This window comes from Aulonocara sp. 'chitande type north' Nkhata Bay, linkage group LG3 (assembly GCF_057382095.1).
Source record: "Aulonocara sp. 'chitande type north' Nkhata Bay isolate Kocher_YH1m ecotype deep benthic linkage group LG3, A_spYH_male_GT1.1, whole genome shotgun sequence".
NCBI classification, from domain to species: domain Eukaryota; kingdom Metazoa; phylum Chordata; class Actinopteri; order Cichliformes; family Cichlidae; genus Aulonocara; species Aulonocara sp. 'chitande type north' Nkhata Bay.
This window is the reverse complement of record NC_141346.1, coordinates 67,598,221-67,622,415: the sequence shown is the minus strand read 5'-3', so window position 1 is coordinate 67,622,415 and position 24,195 is coordinate 67,598,221. Positions and strand designations below refer to the sequence as shown.

Genomic DNA, 24,195 nt, shown 5'->3' with positions numbered 1-24,195 from the left:
TCTGCCTAGTCTTGAAAATCTAATCTTATCATCCATTGTTCTTCTAGGGCCTCTTCTTCTTGTGGCCTCAGCTAACTGCTAATATTTAAATGGCTAACATTAACATGTGTGCCATTAATGTCACGGTTTGGCATGGCAAACCGTGGGGGGTGTGGGGAAGGAGGACCCAGGCACGGTGCTCTAAGTACAAGCAGTGCGTTTATTTACAGTGTGTGGTACAAAACAACAATAAATCCCCGTGTTTTCCCCAGACTCCCGTGTCGTGTCCTCCTAGTGCTCTCTGCTCCCATGTCTGCACTCCCGGTGCTCGCTGCTCTTCAGGCCTTCCACGCTCCTCCCGCGGGAAACAATAGCGGCAGCTGTCAGGACACTAAACAATGGCAGGCATACACTTCACGACAAAACCTAAGCTGGGTAACTAACGTGGAGTCCCAAGCAATGATCCCGCGCCAGTGGGAGCTCCAAGACTCTATTAAGTAGCTCCCCCGACGAGGCCTGATCAGCAACAGGTGTGTGGCTTCGGGTGTGGCCAGTCCCCTAGCAGGGCCACACCCCCCAGGCCTGACGGCACCTATAAACAAGTGCTCAGACACACAGCCACCCACACACACACATATATGTACAAGCATAGAGAAGGGGAAGCAACACCAAAAATACATAATAATATAACAGGTCCATGACTACCCAGGGGTCCTGGGTCGCCCAGTCCTACGACCCTGACAATTAAAGTACCAAAAGGTACTTTTAAAGTACCTTTTGGTACTTTAAAAGTACATTTTTTTTTCAAAAACTTACTCAAGTAAACATAACAGAGTAAATGTAACTCGTTACTACCCACCTCTGGACTTGACTGCAGTAGTTTGTAACCAAAGATCATCACACTGCCCCTCTGATAGTCTCCCCCCAACTACTCTTTCAAGGATTGTCAGGTTGGAGATCGGCCTATAATTAGCTAAGACAGCTGGGTCTAGGGATGCTTTTTAAGTAAAGGTTTAACTACAGCCAGCTAGGGATGGGTACCGTTTAGATTTGAAAACCTGCTAAATCAGAATCAGTTGCTGATGATGGCTTTTTTCTTTTACATTAATCACGTATAGTCTTAACTCAAAGTGAACATAGACTTGATTGAAGTAACTCAGATCAGCCAATTCAAAATGCTAATTCAATCAACTCTGAGTTCATGGCTAGACTCAGTTTGTTGGCCCTGCACCTTAAAACTATTCCCTGTTTGTCCCTCATGTTTTTTGGATATTGTTTTCACATCTTATGTCACGGCTAGCGGGGCGAGCCATGTTGAATTTAATAAAGGACCCAAGATGCCGACACTGCTGTGAAGTGAGTGAGCTTTATTGAAACGGTGAAGTGCAGTGGAGATGGCCTGTGCAGAAGCTAAGATAACCTCTACTGAAAAAACTAAAAAACTAACCTGAAACCTTAAACGGAGACACGGGGAGACAACACAGACGAACCAGCAACAAGCAGGAGAAAACAAAGGGCTCATATACACAAAAGAGCCATCAGGGAATGAGAAAAGGGAGACACAGCAGGATTAATTGGACATAACCAGACAAGGGGAAGCAAAAGTAGACACACTAACATAGGACATGACAAAATAAAACAGGAAGTGAACACAGAGACACAATACTAACACAGTACAGAGGGAACACAGAAACCAAAACCTCAGAACTAGAAAATCTTAATCAGAATGAAACTGTAACAAAAGACAATAACAATCAAAACAAAACTACTGAGTCCACAGACGCGGGACATACATCCGCTCAAACTGTGGTCATAAATATTTTGTACTTGTAAATCAGAGTGTGTAGTTGTGAACTGAGTTTTGTAACATTGTAAAACAAAATATCTGAAAAGTTTATGTTTTTGTGTTCATTGGTTTGTGTGTGTAAAAATGTAAAAATATTGTAATAAATGTAAGAAACATTAGAACTACTTTTGCTGACACAAAGTTTGGCGAGCACTGCAAGTTGGCACTTTAAACCAGTCACTGATATAAAGAGAGCACCTTGTTCCAGGGCATCTGAGCATGGAGGGAAAGCTTTATGCAGGAGATGGTAAGAGCTGTTGGGACTAAAGAAACTGAGCAGAAAACTACAGACATCTGGAAACTGAGTTGTTAATTCTCAGTGGGATCAGCAGGACTAGCAAAGCTTCACCATGACAGTCATCTGATTGACTGAACCCATCCAAACATCACTTCATGGACCTTTAGCTTGTGTCTGTGTGTGGACAGACATAACATGAGCTAATTATTCATTACTCCTCCACAGAGTGGACCAGCAGAGAGCAGAGGTTTCCACTGGTCAGTCTGCACAGCAACATCAAACACACCTGGGCCCTATTTCAGGAAGCCGGTTTAGTGGAAAAACTGAGTAAGTATACCCTGAGTTAACGAAAACTCTGGGTTTTCGGTTTCACAAAGCGAGTTCAGATGAAGCCTCAGTGAGTCACTATGACGACACACTCCGTGAAGCTAACCTGCCCCCTAGCAGGTTTACTACAACTAACCCTGACTGTCTCCGCCCCTTTGTCGGAAACCTGACAGTAGGAAGTGTCGGACATGGCGTGCCACTTCCTTGAAGAGCCAGTAGATCGTGAAGCCCAAATTCTCCGCAGAGCTCACCGCCGGGAGAGAGTGATCAGAGCGCGTTTGGACATTTTATCATTTCCTGATGATTTTCTGTGCGAACGTTACCGTTTCTCAGCACAATCTCTAAGTTATTTGGATAACATCCTCAGGCCATATATTACGCATGTGACACATCGCGGACATGCTCTCAGTTCATTACATATTATTTGTATTGCACTTCGGTTTTTTGCAAACGGGAGCTTTCTGTATAATATTGGTGACGCTGAGCACGTTTCCAAGGCTACCATCTGTCGGGCAGTCAGGAATGTTACAGTTGCACTGAAACGTCTCCTGTACTCGTTTGTGGTGTTCCCCGGTCATAGACCCACAAGATTTATCAAAGAGGGATGCCACAAAATTGCAGGTATCAGGATGACCAAAACTTAATTTATGATGTGGTGATACTTGGACTACTACTTAAATTGTACATTTATTTATTTATTTATTTTTTTTGTTATTCTCTTTTTATTAAACAACCTATATAAACACAAATAATCCAAAATAAACATATAATCAAGAACAGACGTAAAAAAAAAAAAAACAGACGGGTGTACCCTCTAGTGTGTATGTACTCGCACACACATATTCACTCACACACCCATATTCTTAAGCATGCATACACATACCTACTTACTAGGGGTGCAACGATACTCGTATCGATATTGAACCGTTCGATACAGTGCTTTCGGTTCGGTAGGCATATGTATCGAACAATACAAAATAAATTTTTAATTTGTTTTATCAACTTTCCTTCTGACGATGCTGTCTGTGTTGAGCGCTCAGTGGATCTGCGCTCGACAGTGCAGCCTAGGCGGAGTAGTCGAACGCAGATTCACTGAGCGCAGGGCAAGCTAGCAGACAGAAGTTAAGCTCTCCTTGCAACATGGCAAATTGAACCTCCCCCACCCTCATTCAGATCTGGCGTTTGGAACTATTTTGGTTTTCATGTGACGTATGACCCTGAAGGTAAGCGCGTCATGGACTAAAGTAAAACAGTATGTTGGATGTGCCACGCAATGCTCAATTACATGGGTGGGAGCTAGTGTGTTAGCGCAGTTAGCTCGTTAAGGTGTTGGCCGTCTAGCCCCATGCACGGGGGATCCGCGGTAGCTCGTTAACGGAGATTTGCCATGTTGTGGCGTTAACGTCATTTCAACGAGATTTACGCTGACAGCACTAGTGGGAACACAACAAATATGACTGTACATTTAAACCGACATCATCCTAGTGCAAAGACAAGTGGAAGCAGACAAAAACAACAAGCACGCATGCTACAAACTTTACCCGAGTCATTTAGACAGCCGTTAGCACATGATTCTTTTTATGGGGACCTGATATGTTTAATATGCTGCTGAGAATATAGCCCAGAAGAAGCGTATAGTATAGCTTTTATTTTGGAAAGAGCCATTTCTCTGTAATAAACTCTCTTTTCCAAAGATGAGTGATTCCTCAATCAGATACAGGGCTCGCAAAATCGCCTGCCCGGGGCTAGCGATTTTTCCAGTCGGGCTACCAAAATCTATCTCTGCCCTGCCCGTCAGGCTATCGTAGGAAGGAAAAATCTATGTCAATGCTTTTGCATTCTTTCGGAAATGTAGCTGGGTAATTATGTCATTGGCATCGGTGAGCCACTGCCAATATGTGACATATTGAAATCGCGTTTGAATTTGCGCTTGTTTTTTGCGCTTGTTTTTTGCTTTCACTTTGCAATTGCGCGAACTGTGTATAGAGAGCGACAGCACTGATTGGTGAGTGATGATAATTTGCGCACCAATTCCTCTGACGTTGTCTTATCAATCGTTAGCTTACTATGCAAACATGACAAGTGAAATCTCCCGCAGCAAGCTTAAACATGTGAGAGGTTGATCGCGCAGAGAATCGCTGAGCGTTATGTGAGTGCGTGTGTAAAAGCTGCAGGATATATATTGTAGCGGGTCAGGGCTGTTCGGGGTTCTGTTTGTACAGTTATGTTTTGTTTATGTTGCCATAGTGACGGGTGACGCCCTCTCGCTGCGACGGTGTGTCCTTCCGGGGTCAGAGGGCGCCCTATGTGTTGTTGTTGTTGTTGCTGTGCTGTTGCCGCGCTGAGCAGTTAGCTAGTGGCAGTGTTCTTCTGCAGATGTCAATAAACTGCTGTGCTCCCTGGCTAGCTCACGGGAAGCAAGACCAAACGATACCTCCGTCTCCTCCTTGTCTGAGCTCGCCACAATATTTTAGTTCTGCTGAGCCAAATAAGACAGGTCATGGTGAAGAAGTGACAGCCAAAGAAAAGCTTACCACAAAACGGAAAAGTTATGACAAATCAGACTATAAGGCAAAAAGAAAGTGCAGCTTTATGGTTTCATGGACAAAAGAATTTCTGTGGCTGCAATATGACAAGCGAAATAACCAGGGCTGCACATAAGTGGTCCGCAGGTGCGCATTCGCTGTCAAAATAAAAAACGGGCACAAGATAAGAAGTTGCAACGCGTGTTTGCATACATAAGATTTTCAGGAGGAGGACAGACATTTGTTTAGAACTCTTAAAGATGTCAAAGAAGCAAGCTCCTTTAAGCAATTACTGTGATGTTCCTCCACCTCCAAAGAAATGTCAGAAGGAGTCCGAACCACAAAAGAAGCATGTATTCTCGGAAAAGTAGTTGCAGGAGGTGAGCTGGCTTCAAACAAATGATGAACGCACAGAGATGTGGTGCGGAATGTGCCGTGAAAATTTAATAAATGACAAATTAAAAAGGCATGAACATTTTTTTTGTATCGAAAAAATATCGAACCGTGACACCAAAGTATCGAACCGAACCGAACCGTGAATTTTGTGTATTGTTGCACCCCTACTACTTACATATGTGTTCACTTGTAGTCTCATACATACTAACATATACATATAAACACATAACGATTCAAAAATGTGGCATATATAGTTACAGAGATTCAAACAAGATCGGGTCTCCTTAACCGGATGTAGTGTTTCCATTTACCCCAAATTTCACTAATTATATCAAACTGGAGTCTTTTAATTAAGGTAATTCTTTCCATTTTAAACATCCCATGTACAGTCTCATGCCAATCACCCAGTGATGGAATTTTCGCACTAAGCCATTTCTTTGTACATTTATTTTCAGGGTTCCCAGGCGTGATTGGCTGTACAGATGGCACTCACATTCCAATCATTGCTCCTTCAGTAAATGAAGGAGACTATGTGAACAGGAAGTCTTTCCACAGCATTAATGTACAGGTACATAGTTCCCTATAGCATTTCAAACTAACAAATTATTTCATTATAGTAATGGATGCTAATTTGTGTTCTCTGCACTGTGAAGATCATATATGATGCTGCCAACATTATCACAAATGTGGAAGCCAAGTGGCCAGGCTCTGTCCATGACTCACAAATATTCCGTGAATGTACACTGAGCACAAAATTTGGACATGGTGAGTTGAGAATACTTTAAAATATATAAAGACCAATTGCTTCAGGGACATTTGAACTGAAGTGTATCCTTCTGTCTTAGGAGAGTTCACTGGCTACTTGCTTGGTGATAGGGGGTATCCATGTTTACCCTATTTGCTTACCCCTTACCCTGACCCTGAACCGGGCCCATAGCAGCGATATAATCTGGCTAATTGCAGGACAAGAGTCAGAATTGAAATGACTATCGGAATGCTTAAGGCCCGGTTCCAGTGCTTGCAAAGACTCAGGGTCACCCCAGAAAGGGCATGTGACATTATTGTGGCATGTGTGATTCTTCACAACATTGCCACAATTAGAGGAGAACACTGTCCTTCTGAACCAAACATCAGCAGTGATCCAAACCATGAACATCCTGACCCTCCCACAGACATACAAGATGGAAGCGCAGTCAGAGACACCATATGTCACAATCATTTCTTTTGACCCATCACCTCAACATGTTGAAAGAAGAATAAACAGATTTTTTGTTCAACTGGCTTTATTGGTCGCCTGTATTTCCTGTACACAAAGTATTAAAAGATGTAAACCTCATAAAGTGTCTCTGTTGCTTCCTCCTCTGTAACAGCTGTTAATGTTTCTTCATTATTTTCCTGTAGTAAAGAAACTGTAAACTCATATAATCTGTGGAGTATTACTCACAACTGCATGTTGGTCTGGCTCAACAGGAGGCTGCACCAGATGCAGTACACCACCACCATCAACTGATAGAATATGAGGTTTATACAGGTCACTCATAACTTACAAGGGACCAAATGGCAATTAACAAACATACCAATCACCTTACACTTCATTGTCATTATGCTCTCAAAGACAACCAAGACTGAGGGAAGGCAAAATCAGTCGGAAAATAACTTCACTACAAAATAATTCATTATGGTAAAGAGTTTATCAAATGAATGAGTAGCACTGCAAAGGTGACTGTGAAGAAAGGATGTATGCACATCATGTATTATTTTGAATTTACCCCTTATGTCGGCACTTGTGTCTTGCGGGGTTATTGACTCAGAGGATGTCCCCGCAGAGATGCCTTCAGCCACAGGGCGCCCACTGTTTTGGCTGAGGGCCAACTGCTCAGCCTCTGTGAGTGGTGGTGGTGGAGGACCCCCACCTGTTTTTCGGGCCTCCGCTTTTTTTCTGTTGGCTATAACGGGCCACATTTGAGCATACAGAGTAAGCAAATATGTACTTGTAATGTGCTCAGATAATTTCAATAAGTGCTTACAGAAAGAAAATTAATGTAGCCTCTAACTGCAATTGATTTACATGGGACAAACAGACCAAGCACTATGGCTCATAATACAATTACACCTTACCTGTTTGGACTATATTTTTATATTTCATTTTTACTTGCTGCCAGGAACGTTTGGGGCCTGTTGGGTTGCACCTGCGCTCACATCACATCACAAAATAAAATGTATAAAATAACAAATAAAATAACATATGATAAAATAACGTGTTAAATGGGTGGAAATCCCTAGATCAATGTTTATATTAACACTCACGCATTGACTCTGTCGGCTATGTTTTGCCATGCATGCTCCCTTTCTTTTGCAGCTGTGGCTGTGTTACTTTTTTCCGCGGAATTTGCATGTTATCAGCATATGCTGCCATCAGAATTTCGGCCTCAAGCGCTGTAAAATACATTGACCGCGCCTTCTTTCCCTCCGTCTCCATGGTGACTCGCTTGATCTGTGCTCCGCTTATCAGGGCTTTATGTATCCTCGTCCACGCGCTTCACTTGGGGTTAAAGCAACTCCGCGTTGACTGAACTAATTGTTATCAGCCTTTCTGAAACCGAATATTCCGAGTTGGACAGTTCGGGGTTACTCAACCCTGCGTATCGTTTTTCACTCTGAGTTTTCTAAACCGGCTTCCTGAAATAGGGCCCTGGACTCTGTGGTTATGGTTTGTAGTACTACGTTTACATTTGTTCTTTTCAGTCACCTCTATGCTGCACTTTGTAGACCAGAGGATTGCCAGTGTGTCCAACATAAATCAGAGTTTGGGCTCCATGATTTCAGTCAGATTGGTGTGACTGTAGCTCAGGAGGTGAGCAGGTCAGCTACTAGTCAGAAGGTTTGTGAATCAAACCCTGGCTGGCAAATGTACTGGGTAACGTACTAAACCCAAGCTGCCCTCTGATGCATCCATCAGAGTGTGAAAGAAAGTATTAAAGCATAGAACAATGTTCTTGGTTGAATGAGGCATGTTGTATAAAATGCTTTGTGTGCACAGAGTATCAAAGAGAGCTATATAAGAACCAGCCCATTTACCACTGGGTTTTTCATATAGTCTTCTTGTCCAGCGGCTGGAGGACAACATCACCATGTTTGTGAAGAACGAGCTGAAGAAGATCCAGAAGGTTCTGAGTCCAGATCACCCAGAAACTTTAAAGAGCCAGATGGAGGATGAGGAGATATTTGAAGGTGAGGATGAAGATGAAAGAAAGAGCTGCAGAGAAGCATTTCTGAAGATCACACTCCACTTCTTGAGGAGACTTAAGCAGCATGAGATGGCTGACCATCTGCAGAGCAGTAAGAGAATTTCTCTAAAGACTAAATATTGATCTTTCCTAATAGCTCAAGAAATGGACCAATAGACATTCATCCTTTCAGGGTACTGAAAGGCTATGATATTTATTATATAACAGTTTTTTCTGAATTTCTTACCTTCAGAAATATTTGCTCCACTCTGTAAACGTGAACTTAAAGCCCAACTGAAGAAGAAGTTCCAGTTTGTGTTTGAGGGCATCGCTAAAGCAGGAAGCCCAACCCTTCTGAATCAGATCTACACAGAGCTCTACATCACAGAGGGAGGGACTGCAGAGGTCAATGATGAACATGAGGTCAGACAGATTGAAACAGCATCCAGGAAACCAGACAGACCAGAAACAACAATCAGACAAGAAGACATTTTTAAAGCCTCACCTGGAAGAGACGAACCAATCAGAACAGTGCTGACAAAGGGAGTGGCTGGCATTGGGAAAACAGTCTTAACACAGAAATACAGCCTGGACTGGGCTGAAGACAAAGCCAACCAGCACATCCAGTTCATATTTCCATTCACTTTCAGAGAGCTGAATGTGCTGAAAGAGGAAAAGTTCAGCTTGGTGGAACTTGTTCATCACTTCTTTAATCAAACTAACGAATCAGGAATCTTCAGGCTTGAAGACTTCCAGGTTGTGTTCATACTTGATGGTCTGGATGAGTGTCGACTTAATTTGGACTTCAACAAAACTAAAATCCTGACTGAAACCAGAAAGTCCACCTCATTGGATGAGCTGCTGACAAACCTCATCAGAGGGAACCTGCTCCCTTCTGCTCGCCTTTGGATAACAACACGACCTGCAGCAGCCAATCAGATCCCTCCTCAGTGTGTCGACATGGTGACAGAGGTCAGAGGGTTCACTGACCCACAGAAGGAGGAGTACTTCAGGAAGAGATTCAGAGATGAGAAGCAGGCCAGCAGGATCATCTCCCACATCAAGAAAGCTCGAAGCCTCCACATCATGTGTCACATCCCAGTCTTCTGCTGGATCACTGCTACAGTTCTGGAGGATGTGCTGGAAACCAGAGAGGGAGGAGAGCTGCCCAACACCCTGACTGAAATGTACATCCACTTCCTGGTGGTTCAGGCCAAAGTCAAGAGGATCAAATATGATGGAGGAGCTGAGACAGATCCACTCTGGAGTCCAGAGAGCAGGAAGATGATTGAGTCACTGGGAAAACTGGCTTTTGATCAGCTGCAGAAAGGAAACCTGATCTTCTATGAACCAGACCTGACAGAGTGTGGCATCGATATCAGAGCAGCCTCAGTGTACTCAGGAGTGTTCACACAGATCTTTAAAGAGGAGAAACAACTGTACCAGGACAAGGTGTTCTGCTTTGTTCATCTCAGTGTTCAGGAGTTTCTGGCTGCTCTTCATGTCCACCTGACCTTCATCAACTCTGGACTCAATCTGCTGGAAGTGCAACAAACAACTTGGAAGGTGTTTCAAACAAGAAAATCTTCAAAGAAATACTTCTACCATTGTGCTGTGGACAAGGCCTTACAGAGCCCCAATGGACACCTGGACTTGTTCCTTCGTTTTCTCTTGGGTCTGAAGACTAATCAAACTCGTTTGCAAGGCCTGATGACACAGACAGGAAGTAGCTCACAGACCAATCAAGAAGCAGTTCAGTACATCAAAGAGAAGCTCAGTGAGAATCTGTCTGCAGAGAAAAGCATCAATCTGTTTCACTGTCTGAATGAACTGAATGATCGTTCTCTAGTGGAGGAGATCCAACAGTCCCTGAGATCAGGACGTCTCTCCACAGATAAACTGTCTCCTGCTCAGTGGTCAGCTCTGGTCTTCATCTTACTGTCATCAGAAAAAGATCTGGATGTGTTTGACCTGCAGAAATACTCTGCTTCAGAGGAGGCTCTTCTGAGGCTGCTGCCAGTGGTCAAAGCCTCTAAAAAAGTTCTGTAAGTTATGAAGTTTTTATTGTTTAATTTGGTTGGTATGTTATGGAAAAACACACTGCCATCAACTTCTGTTTTGTTTTTGTCAAAATCACTGTAATATAATCACTGTACCTTTATATACATGCGACTTGTATTAATGCTGCTGCCCTCTTGTGGCTAAAGTGTAATTATGTTATTGTTATTAGGGAGGATTTGAGAGTAACATGCCAAGTGAGTCAGCACCTTCGCTTTAACTTAAAAAAATCCAAATTCTTACGTCATCAGTTATAGTTGCATGTATTCATTATCATAATTTAACCTTTAATATTGATGTCTTAAAATTATTTTGAGTAAAGTAGCAATATATTGCTAATGAATTATCCATTAATTTCCATCCATCCATCCATCCATCTTCATCTGCTTTATCCGAGGCCGGGTCGCGGGGGCAGCAGCCTAAGCAAAGAGGCCCAGACCTCCCTCTCCCCAGCCACCTCCTCCAGCTTATCCGGGGGAACACCAAGGCGTTCCCAGGCCAGCCGAGAGATATAATCTCTCCAGCGTGTCCTGGGTCTGCCCCGGGGCCTCCTCCCGGTGGGACATGCCTGGAACACCTCACCCAGGAGGTGCCCAGGGGGCATCCTTGTCAGATGCCCCCTGGAACACCTCACCCAGGAGGTGCCCAGGGGTCATCCTTGTCAGATGCCCGAAACACCTCAGCTGGCTCCTTTCGATGTGGAGCAGCAGCTGCTCTACTCTGAGCCCCTCCCGGATGGCCGAACTTCTCACCCCATCTCTAAGGGAGAGGCCAGCCACCCTTCGGAGGAAACTCTTTTCTGCCGCTTGTATCCGCGATCTCGTTCTTTCGGTCACTACCCACAGCTCGTGGCCATAGGTGAGGGTAGTATGGTGGCCCCTAGAGACAAAGCACGTACAAACTCCAAAACACTTGCAAACTCCAAAACACGTGCAAACTCCAAAACACATGCAAACTCCAAAACACTTGCAAAATCCAAAACACTTGCAAATTCCAAAACACAACGGAAGTGTTCCAGGACGCTAGGGGCAGTGTTGAGCTCGATTTGCAAAATAAACGGCAAGTTTGTCTGTATGGGACGGTCTAGTTCAAATTCAATTCAATTTTATTTATATAGCGCCAAATCACAACAAAAGTCGCCTCAAGGCGCTTCATAGATACAGAGAAAAACCCAACAATCATATGACCCCCTATGAGCAAGCACTTTGGCAACAGTGGGAAGGAAAAACTCCCTTTTAACAGGAAGAAACCTCCGGCAGAACCAGGCTCAGGGAGGGGCGGCCATCTGCTGCGACCGGTTGGGGTGAGAGAAGGAAGACAGGGTAAAAGACATGCTGTGGAAGAGAGACAGAGGTTAATAACAGATATGATTCAATGCAGAGAGGTCTATTAATACATAGTGAGTGAGACAGGTGACTGGAAAGGAAAAACTCAATGCATCATGGGAATCCCCTGGCAGCCTATGTCTATTGCAGCATAACTAAGGGAGGATTCAGGGTCACCTGGTCCAGCCCTAACTATATGCTTTAGCAAAAAGGAAAGTTTTAAGCCTAATCTTAAAAGTAGAGATAGTGTCTGTCTCCTGAATCCAAACTGGAAGCTGGTTCCACAGAACTGAAGGCTCTCCCTCCCATTCTACTTTTAAATACTCTAGGAACAACAAGTAGGCCTGCATGGTACTACAAGGTCATTAAGATAAGATGGGGCCTGATTATTTAAGACCTTGTATGTGAGGAGCAGGATTTTGAATTCAATTCTGGATTTAACAGGAAGCCAAAGAAGGGAAGCCAAAACAGGAGAAATATGCTCTCTCTTTCTAGTTTTCTAGTCCCTGTCAGTACTCTTGCTCCAGCATTTTGGATTAGCTGAAGGCTTTTCAGTGAGTTTTTTGGACATCCTGATAATAATGAATTACAGTAGTCCAGCCTGGAAGTAATAAATGCATGAAATAGTTTTTCAGCATCACTCTGAGACAGGATATTTCTAATTTTAGAGATGCTGCGCAGATGGAAGAAAGCAGTCTTACATATTTGTTTAATATGTGTGTTGAAGGACATATCCTGGTCAAAAATGACTCCAAGGTTCCTCACAGCGTTACTGGAGGCCAAGGTAATGCCATCCAGAGTAAGAATCTGGTTAGATACCATATTTCTAAGGTTTTCAGGGCCGAGTACAATAACCTCAGTTTGATCTGAATTAAGAAACAGAAAGTTAGCGGCCATCCAGGTCTGTATGTCTTTAAGACATTCCTGCAGTTTAACTAATTGGTGTGTGTTATCTGGCTTCATGGACAGATAGAGCTGGCTGTCATCTGCATAGCAGTGAAAATGTATGCTATGTCTTCTAATGATGCTGCCTAAGGGAAGCATCATTAGTCTCCGTCTCGCTTCCCAGCTTGCCTAGCAACCATGATACTAACCGCTGGAAACGTGTCATACAACTTTGTTTGACAGAAATGAGGGAGAACATATTTTGTTAATTTGTTTGTTTGTTTCTACAAGAGCTTTGTGTGATTTGATAAGTATCTGAGGCTGAGACCACAGGACAGTAAAACATGATTTTTGGGCTTCATTTCTGTACTGAACAGTCATTTAAGATTAGTTAGTAAATAAGAATTAGCTAATGTTGTTCATGAGACTAAAGTCATATCACTTTGGTAATGTAAATATAATATGGCCAATATTATAGTTATTATATTAATCATTATTAGCTATTACAGCAGTGAACATGAACTCTGTGCCAAATACTGAGCCTCAGTACAGATTCAAGTTGCAGTTATTTATATGTCCTATCACCTTAAATCTTCACTCAAAGACAATTATCTTTGACAGTGCATATATAGGTGTATCATATATAAGAGACAAATGTTGTTACTTCAGTATGTTGGCATTACTAAATTTGGCTCATTGCTTACATATATTTATAAAAAGAAAATGTACAAGCTGTGATAACTGTTTCTGATAAAATGAAGAGTAGACTGATATATTAAATATTCCTTTATTGGGTGAGAAAATCAGACCATGTCATAACTGCTTTAAGTCATACATAAACAGGCTGACTTCTGCTAAATGGGTCAAACTGGGCAGAAAGTATACAAACACATAACATCCTTATAAAATATGATGTAACACTATAGATCAACGTAGCTCAGAATATATAAAGCATATAAACAATTACAGCAATATGATGCAACAAACACAGCAGTGCTACTGATCCAAAATACTCAAAGCTTCATAGAACTGAAACAAACATTAATTTTTAGCTCCATTCTTGTCACGGCTGGCAGAGTGAGCCGTGTGGTGTGGAGGAAAAGGATGACCCAAAATGCAGCAGTGACTGATGATACGAGTGACGTTTAATTACAAAGGTGGCAGTGGCAAAAAACAGGCAACGAAGCGTGAGTAATGACAAACCTAAACTGGGAGAAACTAAAGAGCAAACCTGAAATCTTACAAAACGGAGAGCGGAGCAGAGAGACGCAGACTAAGGAACAGGATACCAAGAAACACAGACGAGCCGACAATGAACACAGACCGACACCCACTAAATATACACACACAAGGTAATCGGGTAATCACACACAGGAGGGAAGAACAGCTGAACCCAATACACATGAGGACCGGAGGAGACAAGCTGAAAACAATGACAACAGACACAGACTTTCAGAACAAAACAGGAAATCTAGAACCCGAACCGGACACAAGGGGGGAGGACACAGAACAACCAGAACAGAGGAAAATAATCACAAAACGCTGGGTCAACGACCCAGGACCATGACAATTCTGCTGCTGACACATACTTTAGGTTTCTGAACATTAAACTTGTTGCTGCCTTTCATAGTGTGTAACTTGAAGGCCCTGAGTACTTTCTCCCACACTGAAAACACTGGGAGGATAAAATTATTTGAACATTACCTAATAAGACTGATTCAGGACAGACAGTTATGTTAAACTTTTCTAGCAGTCCTTCACAAACAGGGAACAGTCTGTCTATTCTCTCCATCTGTCAGCTGCTGCTGGCTCTTCCTCCTCCTCTTCCTCACACGCTGCTGAGTTTGTCCTGGTGGATAATCAGCCTCACAGATGATGTGCAGCAGTGGGTCCCTCAGTCTGTCCTCACTCTGGACACTTGCAGTTGTCACACATGGAAATCAAATGTGTGATAGCTGCAGGATTCAAACACAAGTGTAACTTATAAACACATGTTCATACTTTTATTCCACAATCAGAGAGAAAGAAACAGAGAGAGAGTGCAGGACAGACAGACAGGTGACAGTCTCAGGTGTACACACTGCTACACAACAGCACCAGAGAAGGAGGATTTAGTTTGTGTTATTACGAAACAAGAAGAGTTCCAGATGGTACAGTGGACACATGTGTGACTCCTGTGACTAAAGCATCTTTCTTTCAGCTTAACGAGTGAACCGTCAGCTCGTTCAAACACACGTTAAAGTCCGTTTGGCTCGACACCACCGAACAGAGGCAGCAATATAACATAGCTAACATTAACAGTGCAGTGAATCCTGCTTGTGCTGTGATATTCAGGACTGCAAACCGAGCAGCATCACTGACTTTCAGCTTGTTGTGTTTGTGGATATATGACTGACTTTAATTATCCACAAAATCATCACATTCTCTGTAAGATTCAAGTCAACTATTGAACGGCGTATATTTTGAAGTAAAGGCTTTCAAACCAAGTTAGTACAAACATCGCTAATGTCACATAACTTTCCTGCCATGTGGCCAACAGTAATGTTTTAATGTTCTTCATTATAAAAACATTTGCGCATAAATAAGTGACATAATATTCAGTACTTACTTCTGAAAGTTTACTCTTCGGCAGCTCCGCTTCCGCCGTTTTTTTCGGCAAAATTATCCACACCACCACCGCGCTATGAAATCTGGGATATGTTGGGCCCATCCTTAAAATTCAGGGAAATTAAGGACGCATTTGAGGGCCGCATTTCAAGCAGCCTTTGAATTGGGACAGCCTTTGTCGTGTCACTGTGCCGTAATCGGCCTTAAAATGCGGCCTTTAAGGCTGCAGACCCTGAATTGGGATACAGCCCAAATCCGGTCATTGGTACTTCCTGGCTTGTGTAGTTACTAGGTAACTACTAGGTAGGTTTGCATGTGTTTTGGAGTTTGCATGTGTTTTGGAGTTTGCATGTGTTTTGGAGTTTGCATGTGTTTTGGAGTTTGCAAGTGTTTTGGAGTTTGCAAGTGTTTTGGAGATTGTACGTGCTTTGTCTCTAGGGGCCACCGTAGGGTAGGGACGTAGATCGACCAGTAAATTGAGAGCTTCGCTTTTACACTCAGCTCCCTCTTCACCACGACGGACCGGTGCAGCGTCTGCATTACTGCAGCTGCAGCCCCAATCAGATAATTTCATTTAAAATAATTCATTATTTATTTATGTACAATTCTAATTAGTTAATTACATATTTAATCAATTATTGGTTTGTTTTCTATTTTAATTATTTTACTGACACATTTAATGAATTATTTAATGATGTATTTATTTAATTCACGTTGCTACTCCTGGCCCTGCATCGCTGTTCATAAATACATTTTATTTGTCAGCTTCACCCATCAAAGTCAGGGGGCGGGGTTAATGTTGATCAAGTCAAAACCATTGCTTTGGTCTGGTGGGCGTTCTTTTAGTGGGCTTTTCTCAATACTAAGTAGGCCTACACACCAGGGTTTGGACATGTGTGGACCCAAACTATACTTAAACTTTACCCTTTTTTGTGTGTCACCAAATACACTTTTAATATTTTCTAGACAAGAATGTAGTGGCATAATCTTTAACCTCTTTTGGCTCCAAACAGAAGTGACAGACTTGAGCAGGGTTCATTTAAAGGCTGACAGAAGTGGAGTGGTGACGGGGAGATGTTTGACAGGACAGTGTTTCAGCCTCCACAGGTTCATGTTGTGCTCCATCAGTCAGTGAAGATGAAGTCAGTGCTGATGAGGCTGTAGAGTGTGTGAGGGATGTGAATGAGGATGATGAAGATCTGATGATAGCAGATAAAAACAGGCTGCAGAGACTTTGAGCCATACAGGGCACACAGTGTGTGTACAGAACAGCTGAAATCATTATGGAGGCCTCACTGGGATATGGAAGCATCACTGTACAGCTTCAGTGAAGCTTTAAAGTCTCTGATATGAGATGAGAAATGAAGCAGCCAGAGCTTTTTCATGAGTGGAAATCCACTGTGACTGTGAGCTGCTGCTACAGCCTCCAGATTAGCCAGCAGCTCATCCTGCTCAACATTTCCTCACCAACGTTAATGGAAGTGTGATGTTTTCAGCTGGAGTGATGGTCAGGGTGGCCTCCCTCTCCTCTTCTTCTCCTCTTCCTCTTTCATTTGTAAAGCCACTTCTGCTGCTTTCATTCATTTGGAAGTCCTGTAGCTGAGTTTGGGAGAGACTAACAGCCTCGGCAGCAGAGGGGAGAAAGGCTGTAACACCACCACTTTACTCTGTTCTACCTGTCACATCATTTTATCAGGAAACAAATATGCTCATGTTTTTACTATGTTTGTCTTGAAGATGTAAGAAGATCACATGGTGCTTTTATTATTGTGTTGGTTTGTTTGCTGTCTCTTGGATGGAGCCCAGCTGTGCGTGGCCCCTGGGCCTGTGGTCAGAGTGTGTGCTGGATAATCCGGCCCAGGATGAGGCCAAACTGACATGGGATGAAATGTCTGTCACATAATTGAGCTTAGTGTAGTTTCATTTCTGCACAATTTAAAAACAACCAAAACTTTGTTCTGTCTTTTCTATGTTATACTGTAGACTTTCTTTGATACTGTGTCCAAAAGGAGCAGCTTTTACTTTGAAGGGGAGGCGTCTCTGTTTCCACTTCAGGTTGGATGATGGAAGCAAATGAGTGTGTGATGTTCTTTCAGTGTTGCACTTTGTAGACGCTCCCTGAGCACTGGTCTCACAGCCAGCTGCACATAGAGACCAGTGTTGTTAGTCCAGGTCAGAAGATGACTTGTTGGAATGAAAATGAGCTTGTAGTTTGTCTGCTTTAATCATGTGACTGGAAAAAGGTGTTGGACTTCAAATATGTCCATTTCTTTCACACTTCACCTTTAAAAGTGAAGCCTTGTGGTTCCTGGAAGGAAAAACAGGACTTTTTCAAGTCTTTGTCCTGTTTTTATGATAAATGTACGACTTTAATGTGAAACATTCAGAGTTTTTTCTCTTGTTGTGTTTGTTTGAAGCTGCTTCCTGTTGGCTTCAGCTGTTTGGAGTTTCCATTTTCTAAACTTCTACATTCTGAACCTTCTTCAGCTCTGAACAGATGATGAAACACTGAATGATTTCAAGCTCACACTTTGTCTAATAAACTTACATCTTTCATTCTTTATACAGATTGATGGACTGTGGTTTGTCAGAGATCAGCTGTGATTATCTGGCAGCAGCGCTGAAGTCCAACCCCTCCCATCTGAGACAGCTGGACCTGAGCTACAACAACAAGCTGCAGGATTCAGGAGTGAAGCATCTGTGTGGTTTCCTGGAGAGTCCAGGATGTGGACTTGAAACTCTGAGGTCAGTCAGCATGTTTTAGTTGTGCTGAGATGAATATGATGTGAAAGTTGTGCTGACACTAAACTGCAGACATCAGGCTGATATTATACTGATCCACACTGAGGATCTTCATGGTAAAGTCTGTTTTCTTCTTCTCTGGTTTAGTCCATTGACTGCAGCAGAACAATGTTCACATTTCAAACAGTGAGACTCAACGTATGGCCCGCGGCCCACACGCGGCCTGCCCACCTTTCCTGATTCAGAGAGAGGGGACCCTGATTAACTGTGTAGTGTTCTTCCTCACAGTTCTAAGTATCAGACACAACAATGAATAATCCACAGCTGACTGTCTTTAGCAGGTCAAAGGTCACAGCACACAGCAGACAGTGGGAAATATTATAATTTTTATCATTTATCAGCACATATCCATATGTATAAAAACAAAGCTGACACTGTGAGACTTGATCAGAGGTCTGATCATCACAGCAGAGGCCTTTGTGTCAAAGTCACTGAGGATCAAACAGAAACACATGAAGCAGATTTTCCTGTTCTGGCTTTTTATAGCAGATAACCTTCAAAATATTCTGCAGTCCATCAAAAACTGAAGCAAACCATGAATCAACATGTGAACATGAGCTGATGCTGCTGAAGGGAAGCAAAGTTACAGAGGTTTGATTACAGACACAGCTGAGAGTTTGTAATCTGTCATCATTTTAAAAGGTTTACATTTCTTCAGTATTGAACAGCAGAAATGAGGCTTTGTTTTGGGAGGCCGACAGCAGTGAACACAACAGCAGACTGGTGCGTAATAAGCAGTGAATAATGCAGGAAACAGATTTTTGAAGGTAAACTGTTCTTGAAGTACACTGAGAGAGAGAGAGCTGTGCAGGAAGTAAACGTCAAAGTCAGAGAGAATTCATGACGATGTTCATCAAACGTAAAGCGTAGTTTGGATCTTCTTCTGCTGCTGGTTCACTCAGTTTTGGTTGGAGGCAGATGAAACCTGCAGCTTCAGGATCTGTGAGCTGTCCACTTTCAGCCCCGACGGCGTGTCCGTGTACGTGCCGTCGAGTGAACGATCCACGCTCTGTGTTTCCATCTTTGTGTGTTTAGCTGCTCTCATTTACTGTTTTATCTGTTTGCTTGTTGTTGAAATACTTTTGGGAGCTTTAACCTGATATTCTGGCAAAATACATTTATAGTAAAAATCGATTCAGGATTGAATGAATCAACATCGCTTTATTCAAATTAAAACCATTTAAATAGGTGTAGCACCCCACCCGTGATACTGAGTCTAAGTGCACTTACCTCAGTTTGGACCCCCTAGGCGGGGTGTTAGGTTCGTTACAGCCTAGATACCACAAAAGGTTCTGGTATAGACAGGAATCAGGGAAACTATCAGTAAACATTTGCCTGCAAGTTAGACTTAACCAGTAGTAAAAGAATCAACCCCAGACAACTCTTTAACTCTTTAACACAAACCAAACGTTTACTGAATGTAAGGGCAGGAAAAAAAAAGTAATGTACAACACACCCTTTTCTTAACTCAACTCAAATGATATCCAGCTTCATAAACAAACGAAACATGCTGTGTAAATGAAATAATTCCCTTTGAAATTATGTTAAACAACACAAATTATGTTATCACCTCTTGGTAAGTGACTCACTAATATACACTCAAAATATGCTATATAAATCCACTAGATACACAATATTCACACATGGGCCCCACACACACTCACATTCACACTTGTTGCAGGCCTGTTTGCTGCTCACGTAGACGATGGAGAAAAATCCTCTTCTCCCCAGTAAGAGCAGGAAAGTCCAACTTACAGTTCAGTTGCTCGGTAGGATTCCGTTCACCAGTCCCAAACTAAATCCACTCTCCGCTCTCCCTGCGGACCGGATGCTGTCTCTGCTACAACGCATTAGCCAGTCACTGTCCAGCTCTCCGACAGTCCATAGCGGCTGCCTCCGTGGCGCAGCCAAACAGTACGGGCTAGCCTTTAGCCTCGGCGGTCGTAGCTGGAAACACAGTTTTTTCACGGTGGTGCGACCGTTGAAACACAAAGTCACTTCACCCACACTCTGTTGCGAAGCTCTCGCACGGTTAGCTTTCTAGTCATACACTCTTTTGTGCTAGTTATCCTCAGTAAAACCAGCTAAGTCTCTCACTTTGGTTCAGCTAACCTCGTGCATCTCTCCATGCCGTTTTTTTTTTCTCCTCCCTTCCAACAGATACACAGGTCCCGTTTCATGCTACCTTCAGGGGCCTACAGAAAATTAGAACTCTGAACAATACTTTAACTCTCTTCAGAGTTACACACCATAAAATAATACTTTATGATTAACATAACAGTTTCATTGCTCTAATTACCTGTATTTACCTTGTGACATATTACAGGGCAAATTACATTCAGGGTACAGTTACATCACATAATATTAACTGTGAACACCTTATTTTACTGTGGCGTTTAAGTCCATGGGAATTATGAGTATCTACTCCCAAATTCCCATCCGGGCTACATAGGAAAATCCATTTTTTTACACCCGCCTCTAATGCTGGGTAATGTCAGCTGGTCCATGTGCAGCTGGCTGTGAGGCTCAGGGAGCGTCTACAAAGTGCAACACTGAAAGAACATCATCCATAAATATTGAGTAATAACTGGACTCTCATACAGCGAGACTCAAATGCCTTTAAACATCAGCTTATCCTGCTGATCCAAGTCCAACACTGAGTTTGTAAAAACATGTTTGTCAATCATTTTGTTTGGTTTCTGAGGAAAATGATTCAATAACTTGCTGCTAATACACAACATTTCATCGTATTTCCTCATAACCCTCTTTTGTCTGACCATTTGATCCCATTTGAATTTGCAATAAAGGATCCACAGAGTTTGGTGACAATAATGACAGTAGATGTTTGTGTGAAAGTGCTGGAAGCAAATGAGTGTGTGATGTTCTTTCAGTGTTGCACTTTGTAGACGCTCCCTGAGCACTGGTCTCACAGCCAGCTGCACATAGAGACCAGTGTTGTTAGTCCAGGTCAGAAGATGACTTGTTGGAATGAAAATGAGCTTGTAGTTTGTCTGCTTTAATAATGTGACTGGAAAAAGGTGTTGGACTTCAAATATGTCCATTTCTTTCACACTTCACCTTTAAAAGTGAAGCCTTGTGGTTCCTGGAAGGAAAAACACGACTTTTTCAAGTCTTTGTCCTGTTTTTATGATAAATGTATGACTTTAATGTGAAACATTCAGAGTTTTTTCTCTTGTTGTGTTTGTTTGAAGCTGCTTCCTGTTGGCTTCAGCTGTTTGGAGTTTCCATTTTCTAAACTTCTACATTCTGAACCTTCTTCAGCTCTGAACAGATGATGAAACACTGAATGATTTAAGGCTGACACTTTGTCTAATAAACTTACATCTTTCATTCTTTATACAGATTGATCGACTGTGGTTTGTCAAAGATCAGCTGTGATTATCTGGCAGCAGCACTGAAGTCCAACCCCTCCCATCTGAGACAGCTGGACCTGAGCTGCAACAACAACCTGCAGGATTCAGGAGTGAAGCATCTGTGTGGTTTCCTGGAGAGTCCAGGATGTGGACTTGAAACTCTGAGGTCAGTCAGCATGTTTTAGTTGTGCTGAGATGAATATGATGTGAAAGTTGTGCTGACACTAAACTGCAGACATCAGGCTGATATTATACTGATCCACACTGAGGATCTTCATGGTAAAGTCTGTTTTCTTCTTCTCTGGTTTAGTCCATTGACTGCAGCAGAACAATGTTCACATTTCAAACCTTCAAAGAAGAAGAAAAATCCTCCACTGGATAATTCACTGTGAAACTCTCAAACTCTTCATTCCACCTTAAAGTCTGTCTGACACTGAAATCCAAAGCAAAATGTGCGTTTGCTTTACAGACAGCAGTCCAACACAAACATACACACATCATCCAAAACACAGTCCAACATCCAAATCTCCTCCACTGCCAGCATGAATGATGGGAAAGAGAAGGAGGAACACTCTGACATTCAGGGTTAGAATGAGTTTCATGAAGCAGACTGTGAAGATCAAAGCTGCATTAGAAAGCTTACATGAATGAATGAGTGGACAGAAGTGGACAGAGATCATCTGAAGCACTTCAAAGGCTTTAAATCAGCACATTTCTCTTTATTCTTTATCAACTCTGTTAGTTTCTCTCAGTTTTCTGTGGAATGAAGCTAACAGCAGGCTAATAAGATGCTGACCAATAGGTTTCTATTAACCCTTTAAGACCTACCATAGAACCAAGTCCGCCAGAGCTTATAGTATATTTTTACATGCCGTGGAGCCATTTTTGGGAGCATTTCAAGTTGCTATACATCAATACAACCATTATAGCCCAAACTTTAATAATATGTCTGCATTAGGTGCATAGTAATTACATAAATTGCAAAAAAGTGCAATAAACTACAAAAAAATTGAAAATCGTTTTTGTTTTTTTAACATATATTTCTAGTTAGAGAAATTTAAGAGGCTTATCCCTCAAAACTGTAAATACAAAAAAGTTGCACAAACTAGTTTCCCACCACAGGAAATTTATTTTAAGTGTCTTCATAGTTTTATTTCTGAAATACACCAATTTTCATACACTGCAGGAAAAACGAAAATAAATATTATACTGCAAATTTGCAAAATAACAGCATATGCATCAAAATAAACTATTTCTAGCAGTGCAATATGAGTCCTAAGCATCCCAGAAACGACACAGAAAGTCATCAACTCAAACATAACTTTTAAAAACACAAGTACAGGTTCATAAGGCCCCGATCGTAAAAAACTACATTTCCGCAAAATGACGTCACTTCTGGTTTCGGGCAGGTCATGGCGGACATGCGAAAGTTCATGCTGATGGACGTAGGAAGTGTTACAAACAGCTGATGGGATCGGCAAAGTGTGTTTCTGGAATATTATGTTTTTGTTGCTGCAAGTGCTTTTTATGCAGTTTTTGCAAAGCTATATGTGGAAGGAAACTGTGACCTAGGACAAGCTGATGGCATAAGATGTAAGTGCATCTCCTCCGGTTTCCTATGCAAAAAAAATTATTGCGCTAGCTTACGTGGTTGCAGAGCTACCGGGATTTAAAAATAGTTACGCAAAATGGAGCGTGTCCGCTCTGACCGGCTTTAATGGTTAAAGGTTGTAATTTGTATATGAAAAAGTGCTTTGGCTCAGCAGGGATCGTCTTAAAGGTAGAATACAGCTGCTGGATGGGATTAGCATGTCATAGCTATCTACCAAACTGCTAACTGGGGAATTTCAGGCCAACTATGGATCATTTTTGCTAACTGTTTATTCAGCTTAGGCTCACAGGGCTGCAGCCTGTGCCCTAGCTGTCATAGGGCAAGAGGCGTGGTCCACCTGTACAGGTGAGCAGTCCATCACAGGGCCAACAGAGAGAGACAGAGAAGCACTCTCTCACATCCACACCTACAGCCAATTTAGAAGCACCAATGAACCTAAGCAGCATTTCATTGGACTGTGGGAGAACATCCAACCTCCACAGAAAGGCCAACAAGCTTCAACCTACAACCTTCTTGCTTTAAGGCACTAGTGCTAACCACTTTTCCCCATTTCAGCCCAAATCCTGCATCTTCCTGTTTCTGACTCCAGGCCAGCTCCACTAACACTTTCTCATCAGACACTGCCACCTAGTGGAGGAAGTCTTAGTTCCATTTGAAGCTTCAGATGACAGTTAGTTCCTTTACAAAGAGGTGGAGGTGGTGGGGCCACAGCACCATCATCACCGAGTGCCATAGGACACTTAACCTTTGTTTCCATATGCTGGGAACTTCCTGTTGTTCCAAGGAGGACTGGAAAATGTGTGAAAATCTCCCAGTCAGTTCCTCACAGCACACTTCAATCATTTCCCTCCCACAGCATCAGGACCAGGGCTTTTTCTCTCTTTGGTCCCACTAAGAGATTTCCACACAAACACCTCATCAGTGGGACTCTCAGAGCTACCAGCCCTTTGCTACAATCACAAAGCTCTTCATTGAAATCAATGATATCAAAGCT

At 42.5% G+C, this 24,195-nt stretch overlaps 1 protein-coding gene and 1 long non-coding RNA gene across 3 annotated transcripts; both read left to right on the top strand.

Moving 5' to 3' along the window:
- Positions 1-2,295: 2,295 nt before the first annotated feature.
- On the top strand, positions 2,296-6,211 carry LOC147336727 (uncharacterized). 2 transcript variants are annotated; one of them, XR_015128321.1, is made up of 4 exons: positions 2,296-2,390; positions 5,767-5,879; positions 5,965-6,076; positions 6,157-6,211. It is a non-coding gene; the product is annotated as an uncharacterized LOC147336727 (long non-coding RNA). The 2 variants fall into 2 exon arrangements; XR_015128320.1 differs by lacking the exon at positions 6,157-6,211 and having other exon boundaries at positions 5,965-6,130.
- A 2,306-nt stretch (positions 6,212-8,517) lies between these two features.
- On the top strand, positions 8,518-10,587 carry LOC147336726 (protein NLRC3-like). Its single transcript, XM_086285572.1, has 2 exons — positions 8,518-8,650; positions 8,792-10,587. Exons 1-2 carry the CDS (start codon positions 8,518-8,520, stop codon positions 10,585-10,587), a joined length of 1,929 nt encoding a protein of 642 aa, XP_086141698.1.
- Positions 10,588-24,195: the final 13,608 nt, after the last annotated feature.